We start from the raw sequence: 13,667 nt of genomic DNA, 5'->3' as shown, positions 1-13,667 counted from the left end.
CTAAGCTTTTCCAATTTATTTCACTATTAACAAACAAATTTGATCGAAATTATTCTGAATTCAATATTTTGTTTGAGTTTTGTCAATAACAAAACTTCGAAAAGTCCTCTCTAAAGCGAATACGAAAATAGTTACAACGTGAATCACTAATTCACTGTAGTTATCTACCTAGTATTATGCAAACCGCAAAATCAATTTGCACACATATAATTTACGCAACAAAAAATGCAGACTACTCGGGTATTACGACAGTAATAATAATAGCGGGCAAACATGATATTTCGGTAAAATCATCAACACAGAAGTTGAATATATTTTTCCTATTACGTGACAAATTTCACCGGAAGACCACTTTGCAGCCTAGGTTTTGAACACAATGTGGAATTACTACAACCTTCAAAATAAATAGAATTAACGCTACTCTGGCACCAGGAAAAAAATCGCTACAAATAATGTGATTTTTATAAAAAGTATGTAGCTCTACCAATATGGAAAAGGATAAATTTTATTTCTAGCCTTTTAATAAGGTTGAGAAACTTGTGGATTATAGTTGATATAAAGCCATTTAAAAGTGATGAGACCAAAACTAAGTCAAATATTTATAAATGTAACCTATGAACCAAAAACTAGGTTAAATAATTACACATGTAACCTATTTAACCTAGTTTTTGTTTCATCACTTTTGATAACTTTATAAAGATTTTTTTAGGTGTGTTGAATTGTCATTTTGATGAGTTATCCGGTCACCATATAAAAGCTAAGAAATTATTATAAGCAATAATTATTAGCCTGAAACACATTATATAAAGTGAAAAAATCTTCCGAAAAAAAATGCCGCCGACTAAATAAACATAAGTTTATCTTTTATTAAAAAAATAATAGACAAAAGCCTTCCAAAATGTTTGACTCAACTTAATCAACCAATAATTCAACCCAATTTTTAGAAAAATGTTTATTAATTAATTATAAAATCCCCTTTTTAATGGTATTTTGAAAACACTTAGTAATGACGATCTTATTTATTTAAAACAAAACGTTTCCTGGCAAGGTAATTAACAGCATCGTGTAATGTTTACCTTCTCAGAGACATGATAAATCCTACTTCAAAGAAATCAGCGATGAAAAATCATTACATCATAGTCCATAGTCACATTTATAAGGAGGTCGAGCGAAAGGTTATTTACTTTGACCAGGCAAATGTGAATGTGCCCGGACAAATGTGATTTTCTAAGAAAAACATTTCTCAAATATTCTAAAATATTGTGGACTTAAATGTTCTTAGAATGCAGCAAAAGTTAGCATCTTCTCACAGAACAGTAATTTAATTACTATTTAACTCTTCTAGAATAAGGACGATATTGGACCAACATGTTATATATTATATAGATTCAAACGCAGTATATAATACGAACTTAAGCGATGCACTACGTCGTGTAATATTTTAAATTGAGCCGCTATCAATAACAACCCTTAAGTAGATGGCTATAAGGTTTAAATTCCCGCTTAACACCATCCGCCTGTTTTGATTTATGCAAGAAAAAAATATGGCCTAAAAGTGCCTTTTATTTTATTTTGTGGATGTTCAGGCATAAATATATTTTTTTGATCATTTTATAAATAACTTAATTTTCCACATTATACAATATAATCATAACCGAAAATGGGTTCGTAAGTAGGAGATATTGAACTTTAAAGCAGTTTTCATAGGCCTTTACATTATTTTTTTCTGGGCTTATAAAAAGATTTATCTAAAAAATACTCGATTATTTCAAAGGCCAAGATGTATTCTACTCGCAGTATTTAATTAAAGTATCTGAAAGATTTCTAGGCGACCAAATTTTCAAAACAAAAACACATGATTTTGAATTACTATGAATGGCATCGCCTTCCGCATTCCCAATTTCTACCGATTTATAACAAGTATCTTTTTAACTCTTTAATTTTTGAAGAAGAAACGTTAATTACATGAAATTCCCTCAATTGAAAGTAAGTAAGCTCCAAAAATAATTAGAAACACGTTTTTATTCTGTTATTTAATATGTTATGGGCATGAAAAAATTCACAGAGTATCTTTAAATGCAACTAAAGCATTTGTCAAGAGATTTTTGCTCTCGCTAAATATTAGTGCGCTCCTTCTAAAATTCGTATGTACACATCTTTGAACGCTTACTACGCGGCCTTAAACATCGCAGATATAAAACTGACATCTAGAAGAATGCATTACATTAGAAGTAGAAGAAAAACCCTAAGAATTTAAACGAAAATGAACAGTCAAACAAATAGCGGGTTAACAACTTAGTCACTTCACCTACTGACAAGATTTCTTGGGAAGGTCTTCAAGAATCATAACAACAAAATTACACACTCGTATTTGCAGTCATTCACTTACTCACTACATCTCGCAGAAATACATATTTGCAGTCATTCACTTACTCACTACATCTCACAGAAATGCATATTTCTTACTTAATACATATTTGCAGTCATTCATTTATTCATTACATCTCCCAAAAATGCATAATATTTTGTACTATATTATAGTCGTTAAAATAGAAAAAACCGGTAACCGGCTAAAACAGAATATGGTTATAAAATAATAAGTTAGGTTAGGTTTGTTGTTTTTTTCACTTGGCTTTAATGTTGTCACTGTTCTGTTACGTCAAGAAACCTTTAAACAGTATTATCTTAAACTAAATGAGACTTACAGATCAGATTCGTGCCCGTGAATGCAATGGGCTGCAGTGATCACGTGTCTCGATGTGATCAGAGCTCCCCCACACTGCCAAAGGATCTTTCCAGGAGTTCTCTTGGACTGGAATCCTAGAGCCGCCACCCAAGGCCATTGTCCTGAAAAAAAAACAATTTAAAAAAACTTAAACACATACCTACTATCAATTCTAAAAATATAGTACTATAGGATTCATATGTCTTATACTGATTTATAAATGTGGAAATTCTAACTATACCTACAATTGTAAATGTTCTCCAAAATGCCCTGGAAAGAATCTCAGACTTGTGATGTCCCGAAAGAAACCTTTCATCTGTTCTGAATGCAATTACTAATGTTATCCAAATTGACCTTGGTAATAAATTACATCTTTGCGATTCTTTCTAGGATAGAGAAACCATCCTGTCACTTCGAATGCAACCAACATTGTTCTCAAAATTTGTTTTGACAGCATCGCCATTCCATTGTAAGAATATTATGTACTAAATACACAATTTGGCTGTCCTGAAACGGGAATCCTTCCCAATTGGACAGACAAAGGTTCATTTTGTTTTGTATTGTTTGTAATTTAAATATATATATATATATAAAATAAAATAAATAAATACAAAGTCGAAACAGCCGCCTCTGTGTGTATCTACAATCCAAACGTATAACTTTCATTAAACGCTTTGATCCTTACAGTTTATTGGTAGTTCGGTGACATTCAGCACACCTCCATGCCACATATCTCTTTGTTTATTTTGTCTTTATTTTTATTCTTCTACAAAATCAACAACTCATTAATTGAACTGCTCTATAACATAATCTGAGTGAGGGATCTAGTGTAGAATCAAAGACAACATTTCCCCCCTGCTCCAATTCTTTTGAATTTGAAACATGGAATAATGTTTTGTACTTTTTCTGATTGATTAATTCATGTTTATTTTCGACATTATTGATTCAAGTTTGTAGTTTAAAATCTTTGATTTTTGATATGGTATTTTATTCACAAAATTGACAGCTACTTTACAAAAAACAATAATAGAAAGATGGAACATAATACAAATTTTGTTTTCAAACTCAAAGGATTCCAAATAAAACCAGATCGTAAAACAAATTAATGTTGAATGATACTAATTATTTGTGTATTCGTATCGTAAAATAACGATTGCAAATTATAGCTCTAGTAACAAATTATCGCGAGCTCAACGCGCTACGTATTTGGCCCAAACGAAGGTTATTTCATTTCACCTTGGGCAAGGTCATGCCGAGTCTCTCATTTGTAGTTTGTGAACGAATACAGTACAGTTTGGCTTATACGCAGATAGAAAAAATGCCGTTCTAAATTTAAAAAATGTGATTTTACATTTTTTTTAAATATTACTTTTAATTATTACTATCACTAATAATTCCATGTGCCGATTAGGAACACAAGACAAGGTATAACATTCTTCTGCAATGCATACACAACAGACACACTCACTAACCAATAGGATGCATGATCTGGGTAACAAGTTTGGGGGTACTATTGATATATTTATTGACTCCATTTATAGAATTAAACCGAATCTATACCAACATCTATACCGATCCTACAAATTATAGTAGCGTTGGTAATTATTTTTATTGATTTGTCTTATATGTAGTGTTGTTCTAGTTTCTATATTATTTTATGTTGCAGTAACATGTTTTAATAATATTGTCTTATATTCAATTTATCAGTTTACTGTCATATCATGCTTTCATTTTTTTGTATAATTTTCGATAACTCAATATGTATATTTTGTTCTTAAAATCCATTCAAAAGCCCGGCTGGGCGTAAAACCAAATAAAATATAATTAAAATAAATACAAAATTAGTTAATTACCTACGTACAGGGAAATCATTTTAAAGAGGACATGTTTGTATGGATTTGTGCATACCGATAGAATCTAAAGTTTAAAAGAAGTTAACGAACATGTTTTATTTCCTAGGTGAATTTTGAAATTGTTTTTTTTTTACTAGAAGCTGCTTTTAACGTTTTAGCTTTACATAGATGTTGTTTTCTAGTAATAAAATACAATCTTACAAAAAACGCAGTTATATTGTGTTGAGCTTTTGTAAACTAAGTACGCAAACGTAAAGTAAAGTAAACGTAAGTGTTTTTTGATGATTTTTGACTTACCTAGTGCGGCAGGAACTCCGTTTACGACCCTCTTGGTAAAGGATCCGTTATTCACGCCACAGTTATCATCCAGGGTCAGTATTCTGTAGCCCCCATTATTGGCATTTGGCTGATCACCGCCATTGTCATCTGGACAACACACCTAGAACAAAACATTGACTTAACTATGATTTATCTACTTTTTAAAAACTTGGGGGTTTCTGCCCGAAATTTCTCCAAATATAATTGTATTGGAAAAATAAGACAAGAAAAGATGATGTTTTTTCCAATTAATTGTTAATTGTTTCCCAATTTGTCAAATTTTTTCTCGGCCATCATTTCAATGGACGGTGAAATTTTAGTGATATTGAAAATGGTAGTAGATTTCAGAAGGGGAGTTAATTTGTAATTAGCCTCGATAGACGAAAGTATATTTTATTTTAGCATGAAACACAAATATGAATTGAAAGAATCTTCCGAGAAAAAATAAATGCCGCTGACGGGAATTGAAACCGCACCTTCTGATTTTAGGTCAGGTGCTACGTCGGCAAATAATTCCATAAATACTAGACTTTCATTCAACAATTATTGCTTTTTCATTTTTTTTGTTCACTTGAAAACAACCAAATTTATGTTTGTAGGAAAGGTAATGTTAAATACTTAATTTCTCGCTAGGTGGCGTCGAAATATATTATATCTTCATTAAATGGTGTTTTGAATGGTGAATAATTGAATGAATGGTGTGAATAATTCATTGAATGGTGAATAATAATGAGAGTATATTTGTTTATAGGGGGACAATTAATGTGATGTACCGCGTATGTGAAATACAGAAAGTACAATCCGGAGAGTCAAGCACGTGAATTTTAAAAAGGGGTCGGGGAGCAATGTACCTATCATAGAATATAAGAGGAAAATATTTTTTTTGAAAAATGAGGGATGTTAATTAGAAAAAGGTTTCGGAAAAACATGTTCAAATATTTCTATTTTTTGATACTGACAATTTATGGTGGAATTCCATTATCATGATTTATTAAAAAATTGAAACTTTAAGTACAAATGCAGTGAACGTCACAAGTTATATCGTTTCATTTTTAAATATTTTTGCTATTTGCCTTTTGGATTGTTTCTACATTTTTGATGAGAAATATACCGGTTGAAAAAGAATTATATGAGAGGTAACACAATAAATTATGTATACTGACCACAGGGTCTGCACCATCATACCCGCACAACGACTCCCTGAGGTAGGAATAGGCTCCAGGGTCTGTTCTGACAGTCCTCAGCAAGTTGAGCAGAGGTTCGCAGTTCCTGATGTTCAGACAGATCCCGCTCCGGTCATCAGGGGTCCTGCAGTTGTCGCCTGTGAGATCGAATAGAAAGTCTGAAATGGTTTACTGGAGATCAATGTTCATAGACCAAATATTAGTAGTTATGACGTTGTGCTTTCCGTTAGATAATTAGTGGTGCAATTTGTGGAGTTCATATTATGATTGATGTAGGTACTCGAAGGTTTAAAACGCATTAAATATAGCATCAGCATTATGTATTTAAAAAGAACTTTGTCGGTGTGTAGAGAATTAATATAGCGTACAAATTAGGTAGCAAACTTACATTATTCATTTTGAAGAATACAAAAAAATAGGTACCACGTAAGATTTATATTAATACCTATAGTAAAAAATGTCAAATGACTTTTAAAAGTCAAATGACGAAAAAAACTTATAGGTGGATATTAAAAAAATTACAAGTTATTAAACGGTTCGGCATATAAATATTGGGGCAAGAAAATACGTCAACTAAATCATTTTGACATCATACCATGTCTATGTCGTCATTGAAATAAATATCATGCTCAATAGGTTTGTTAGGTTAGGTTATGACTATATTTTCCAGATGAAAAAAAAATGATGCTGACTAAAACAACAACATTTAAATGATTGCCTTTTAATAACTTATTTTCAGATGTAACTGTAGAGAAATATGTAAAAATTACAACTGTCTTAATTTAAATTTGCCTTTGAGTTAATCCAAAAAAACTTTATTAAAAATAAAGAAAGCAAAAGTAACGAAAAATGATTTTATTGAAATAAATTATATTACAAAAAATATTGGTAAGCTTAATAAAATTATAATATCGAAATTTAACTAATAATCGAGGAATCTTAACTACGGACAGGACCTTTGAAATCAAGCTGAGTGATAGCCTGCTTCACCTTCGTCCTGTTCCCTTTCGGCACATTTCTTGAGGCCATCCTGTTGCCTCTCTGAGGATACCCTTTGTTGGCATTCGGAGTTGGAGGAGTTATAGTGTCATTAGTCAATTCAGAGAAAGTGCTCGAGGGAACTCCCATGGCTCTAGCCAAGTCCTCCACATTGAAACCGTTGGGTTTTGCTATGTGACCATATGAATTAGGGGTGTCTCTGAAGTCATACCCGTTGCCGTGTCCATTTCCATGGCCACTGCCATCCCCGTGGCCATGAGCACTGTACCCGTATCCTGCGCATTGGATAGGACAGATGTCCACGCAGAGTCCTTTCTTATGAGCCACCATCAAGAGGTATTGCATCCATTTCAGGATGACGCAAATGCTTTCAATCGACATGATTGTTTTTTATGGTCCACGATACGAAATACAACGACAAACTTATCAGAAATATAGATATTCTGCACTGTGATGCAATTGATACCGTATTGGAAATTGCATTGGATGAAAACTGTTTTTGAGAAATTGAACTAGTGTCACTAGCTTTTATCACTTGAAAATAAACTTATTGAATATACGGCGAGTGTATTTCATTCAATATATAGTGGCGCTCTCATATCCGACAATGAAAGATATTTGACGCCAATGAGTAACTGAGAATAATAAAATAATTTTGGGACATTTTATAGTTCGAAGGGTCACGTTAAAAATGGGTTTAGATATTTTAAATAGATTTGGAACAAAGATTAGAAACTAGATGTCAAATAGAGCACAAAGATGTTATCTAAAGTGCATCTCATATGGTAGATTCACGACACATATATAATTTAGACTAGTGATCGCTACAAATTACTCATTAATTTTCAATGTTTCTGTGTCACACAGTGACCTTAACATATAATGTGAACTATATTATAACTATATTCAGTGGTTGAGTGGGCATAGCGCTTGGGTCTCACCCGAGCGTCGCGTGTTCGATTCCTCGGCTGGCTAAGTCCTCCATCACAACACAAGCAACATTTTCGGCTTTCTGTGGTGGTAGTAGGAGATTTTCAAACATTGTTGGGTTATTCGTAACCCGGGAATGTTTGTCTTTCTTTTTTAAAAAAAAAAAAAAATATTGATCAGTTTTTGTGATGTTTTTGAAAAACTTCCAATATGAATAAATGCGTAAATACTATTAACCGACAAGCACCGACAGTTCGGTTGCATAGGTATGATTTTTTGTGATTTCTTATTTGACTGTTTTTTTAACATTAGCTCCAAACGGGAAGCCCTTAGGAAAACAATTGTTCCCCAAGGGGCTATGTCATCTTTGTGAATGCTGTGTGGGGGGTCTTTTATGGAAAGGAAGGAGAAGATGTTCTGGGAACGTAGCGAACCACTTGGCGTGACCTCTGGCAGAGGTGTTGGTTATCCAATAAATGGTTTCCTCTTAAATTGAAAACTTGCTAAACGTAGGCGGCAATATTTGCCATTTAATTATTTGGTAAAATTCCAAATGCAAAATTGATCACACATTGTTATCGCAGCAATAATTAAATAATGTTGACATGTCTTATTCTGGTAAGAAAACAGCACTAAGGCCACGTCCGCACAGGCAGGCGGCTTGCTTAGCGCCTAGAGTCTAGCGAGTCACCTAGCGAGTAGCTTAGTAAAACAAACGTTCTAGAACACTCGCGACTGACCGCACTGCGCGCTTGGCGTCTAGCTAGTCGCTATGCTAGTCGCTTTGCGGGTATCGAAGTGAACAAACGTGTTGGTTTTTTGTCACTAGGCGCGAGGCATTTTTGAAGAGAAAAATGGACGAAATATTAATTGCATCTGTTTTTAAAAGAGAACCTCTGTGGAATCCAGCTAATGAACTACATAAAAATGTAGTTGTCTTAAAAAAAAAATAATAATTATGTCATTTTTTTTTTTACAATGAGACGTTAATTATGGTTATGGCGTTGGATTATGTATACTAAGAAGTATATCAAATGATTCTTTGGGCTGGACTGGTAAAATTTTTCGTCAAAATTACGCAATTGTTTATACAGAACATTAAACTGCCCATGACTTGACCGTGACTTATTTATGTCATGAACCCAACATGATGGATAAGGCCGTGAAATGGTATATTTTAAAGATGAATTTTCTGTAAGTTGCAGTTTTAGAGCTATTTTTGAAAGTGACATCTCGTCAACTAGACGACAAGCAAATGACCAAGACACCTAGCGACCCACCACGCAAACCACCTTCAGTGCGGACACCGTGTATCCTAGCAAGTAGCCAGAATGCAAGCCACTAGGCTCTAGGCGCTAAGCAAGCCGCCTGCCTGTGCGGACGTGGCCTAACAGTTTATTACTCATCGATTTCAAGGAAGAAAATCCTTTGCGTCACCTTATTAAGTTGCAAAGTTTGTATATAATCGCACGTACAGATGAAATCAAGTTCCTTAATATGTTCACGTACAACTCACGATTGAGTTTCTGCCGTCGATTAGTAATAGTTAAGTATCTTCCGTTAATTTATTGATTTAAACAATAAGCTATAAAACGTCACGTAAGTTTGTGGTCCTGTGAAGCAGATGTGTTGTTTGGATATGAAATAAGAATACAAAAATTAGTAATCTGTCATATTCCTCTATTAAATACATAACGACCCATTTGTTAATTGATTTTATGATAGGTGTTTTTTTTATTCTGTAAATAGCTGGTACTACATCATTTTTTCATTAAAACCTTACAAGAGTCCCAACTGCTCCCAACCATCTGGAGCTAGTGAGACTATGGCATCCCCAATTGGGGTATATTGTGAGGCTGAAGGTAGTGAGGATGGGCAGGAGATAGGGAAGAGTAAGGTGGTGAACTGCCTGGCCATTCAGATCTGGTCACCAAAACACGGCCAAAGCCATTTAAAGCAACGTTTCAATTCTGAATTTTTTTCTTACACCAAGGCGATACTGAGAGTATCTTCCGCAAATATACTATTTTATATTGTTTTTAATGTGTAAATAGTGAAATGAAACAAATTAAAAACCCAAAACCTGCAGCTTGCTAGTCGAGAGTCTTACTCCTCAACCACGGAGACTGTCGAAATTGAAGAAATACATGCAATAAGTTTAATTGTACAATAAATTAATTTGCCTAAAACAACCAACATTTTCTAAGACCTGTATTGTCCCTAATTTTATCTGTAAATGTGTCCATAACGAAATACAGGGTTTTCCAATAAGAGGTGTTATTTTGATATTCAATCGTAAAAAATCAATGATTTCGTTGCTTGTGTGGCACGTAGCGCCATCTTGTTGAAAGTAAATGTTGTCCAGATCAATACTATCTAATTCCGGCCATAAAAAAATATTAACCATCTCTCGATAGCGCAATCCATTCACCGCAACTGTTGCTCCAGCCTCATTTTCGAAAAAGTAAGGTCCAATGACTCGGACAGGCCATAAATCGCACCAAACAGTCACACGTTGAGAATAAAGAGGCTTTTTAACAATAACTCTTGGGTTTTCCGAGCCCCAGATGCGACAATTTTGCTTGTTGACGAAGCCACCGAGGTAGAAATGGGCCTCATCACTCAAGATGATTTGCATTTGATTCACTCAAGTGAATTTTAATGATTTTAATGCGTTGTTGAAGCGTTTATCGTTCCATTTTTATTAATGGCAGAGTTTTTACTTGTCAAATGTCAAAAAATGATAGCTTCAACAGAAACATCTACCGAAATAGCGGGCTATTTAAAATAACACCTCTTATTGGAAAACCCTGTATTTTGAGAAATTTAAATAAAATTGCTTCAAGAATATCACGGTATCAAAATTTCAAATTCGTTCTTACAATCTAATTCAATGTAATCTCTCATACTATGATCAGAACACGGTTATGCTCTTTTCTTCTGTCCAAATATTGAAATTTTCATGTCCCTATGTTGTAATATAGGTATTTTAGCTTATTTTATCAGTTAGCACCTTCAGTTAGAGGGGTAAGCACATATACTACTAATAATACAACATTTTATTAGTAATCCAAAATTTTATTACTAATACAAAATTTTATTAGTAATACAAAATTTTATTAGTCATACAAAATTTTATTAGTATCTAATACAACATTTTGTTAGTAATACAAAATTTTATTTGTAATACAACATTTAATTAGTAATACAACATCGTATTTTTCACCGTTGAGGGTCGTGATGAGACTGATGAGGCCATGACTTTGCTTTATCTTGACTATTAGTAGGTAATAGATGTATTGGCATTGAATATAAATATTTTTGAATAATAAACAGATTGGTATGATTTATTTACATTCCCAATAAGCGTACCTAATATCCTTGATGGTACTGATGTGATTTGACGTACACAATGTGCAATTTAAAATCTCAGTAATTAATGTAGAGTGAATCGAAACAAAATACGCAATCGATAATGATACAAATGACCACTCGAGCAATTGGCGTCAAATATATAGACATTTACCATATTATTTAATTAATACCATTCCTCAAAATATTAATATGAAAACATGTGAAACTGCTTACTGAGGTTTAAAGTCAAAGAATCTAACTAGATTTCACATTGTATCCCATATTTTTAACTTCTATAAATTTGCCACATTACGTCAAGCAATCGCTAAAAGCTTTTTTGCAAACATGCCATAATATACCAATAATCGCTCGAGCGGGACCTTATTTTATAACGTCCATTGGTCTGAATCTTTAAATATAGACAGAGAAACTTTCGTTGCATTGGTTTATTTCCATATATTTGTTTTAATCAAATTTAATACACGGATACAGGGTGTCCGGGGGTAAAGTGCACTAACTTCGGGGGGTGATTCTATATGATGGTAGAAGTAAAAAAGATAAAAAAAACTTTTTTTCCCATATTAAAATATTTTTCCATAGAAGAATATTTATTTTCCCATACAAACAATTCATGTTTTTTGACCTAAAAATTACCTTTAAACGTTGGAATTTCGGAAAAAAATTATGCATCTTTTCTACTTATAAAATCACGTAGAATTACTCCCCCAAGTAAGTAAACGTTTTTGGACGTCCCGAACGTTCACTGTCTCCCAAGCTCTTACGGCCACGTTTAAATTCAGCTGCCCAAAATTTCACTGTGGTAAATGATGGTGCAGAGTCCCCATACACAGATTCCAACTCATCTTTGATCTTTTAAAAACAAAAATTTTATAACAGCTCGGTACTCATTTTTTTCCATTTTCACAAAAACACACACATCGACTCACTCAAACGAAATCAAAAGTCTTTTCTACTTATAAACATTGCTTGTAACTACTGTCAAATTTTGCTCTTCCTTTGTTTTTCAATAATATAATAATAAAAAAAACAATTTTCATATAAAATAACAATGACTACACGTTCAAACTCCAAGTCCACCAGTAACTTTAGTCCGGAACTACTACAAATTCTGGATAAAAAGTTCGACGACTTTAAAGTTGAATTCCTAGAAAAATCGTTTGCAGACTTTAAAAAAACTATAGTTGAAGTGATAAAAAAGGAGTACAAGGAGGAAATTGAAGAACTTAAGAAGAAAGTAACACAGTTGGAAAGACAAATTGAAAACAGTGATCAATATAATCGCTCAAACAACGTTATAATAAGTGGTATTCCGGAAAACAAAAATGAAAATGTTTATGACATTCTATCTAAAATCGGTGCTACAGCTGGATGCAAAATCACCCGAAATGAAGTAGACTTCGCCAGCAGAATTTCCCCCAGAATAAGTCGTACCGTAACAAATGGAAAACCGAGGAACATTGTTGTAAAATTCACGCGCAGATATCTTAAAGATGAACTATTAGCTGCAATAAGGAAGAGAAAAGGGATGTTTGTTTCAGAATTGCAGCTTCCTGGAGTCAGTAGAATTTACATTAATGACCACTTAACCTCTAAAAACCAACATCTTCTAAAACAATGTCGAGATATAAAAATGGAAAAAAAAATTCGCTACTGCTGGGTAAAAAACTCCAAAATATTCGTTCGTGTAAGTGATTCAACCCCTATAATGTTAATTTTTGATCAAGATGATGTCAACAGACTCTCCAAATTGAAGACACTTCAACCTGCCTTACAAACGCAGGCCCCTTTAGAAAATTAACCTTACATGTCAAATATAATCTCTGGCAAGGATGGAAATATCTGAATATTGTACACAATTTGTCATTCGTTGCAAAACACGAATTATCTCCATGTGTTAAGTACAAAATACTACCAAATACTTGTGAAATAATGTTAAGTCATAGTAATATTGTTATTTTTAGGGCTTGTTTACAATTCATTAATCATGTGAATATGTCCATAGATATACCTATCAATCTGTCAAAACTAAAGTCTCTTGGAATCATAGACAATATAATTTACCAGAAACAAACACATAATTCGGATGTTCAAAATTACCCCCAGTCACAAAATATTTATTTTATATTTATAAAATATTTTCCAGCCAATTTCACAAACATAATATATAAAATGCTTAACTTATATTTTAAAAATGTGCGAGGTCTTCCCACAAAAACTCATAACTTCTTAAATCAGGTCCTTTTGAACAATTTTGATATTTATCTTATATGCGAAACTTGGCTA

The 13,667-nt window shown here is 33.1% G+C and overlaps 1 protein-coding gene across 2 annotated transcripts in view; it reads right to left on the bottom strand.

Moving 5' to 3' along the window:
* Positions 1-13,667, bottom strand: part of LOC149417504 (venom protease) — a 42,324-nt gene that overhangs the window by 6,376 nt on the left and 22,281 nt on the right. Inside the window, exons 3-5 of one of the 2 annotated variants that reach the window (XM_089640051.1) lie at positions 6,060-6,238; positions 4,876-5,017; positions 2,706-2,847 (exon numbers count right to left, since the gene is read on the bottom strand). In XM_089640051.1, the coding sequence (XP_089496177.1) occupies positions 2,706-2,847; positions 4,876-5,017; positions 6,060-6,238 (463 nt within the window). The remainder of the gene's footprint in view (positions 1-2,705; positions 2,848-4,875; positions 5,018-6,059; positions 6,239-13,667) is intronic. The other variant, XM_089640052.1, reaches the window with a different exon arrangement.

Source organism: Hesperophylax consimilis, chromosome 15 (assembly GCF_061612785.1).
Source record: "Hesperophylax consimilis isolate HC1 chromosome 15, BYU_Hcon_1.0, whole genome shotgun sequence".
Classification (NCBI taxonomy): domain Eukaryota; kingdom Metazoa; phylum Arthropoda; class Insecta; order Trichoptera; family Limnephilidae; genus Hesperophylax; species Hesperophylax consimilis.
This window is presented reverse-complemented; position numbering and strand designations above follow the sequence as displayed.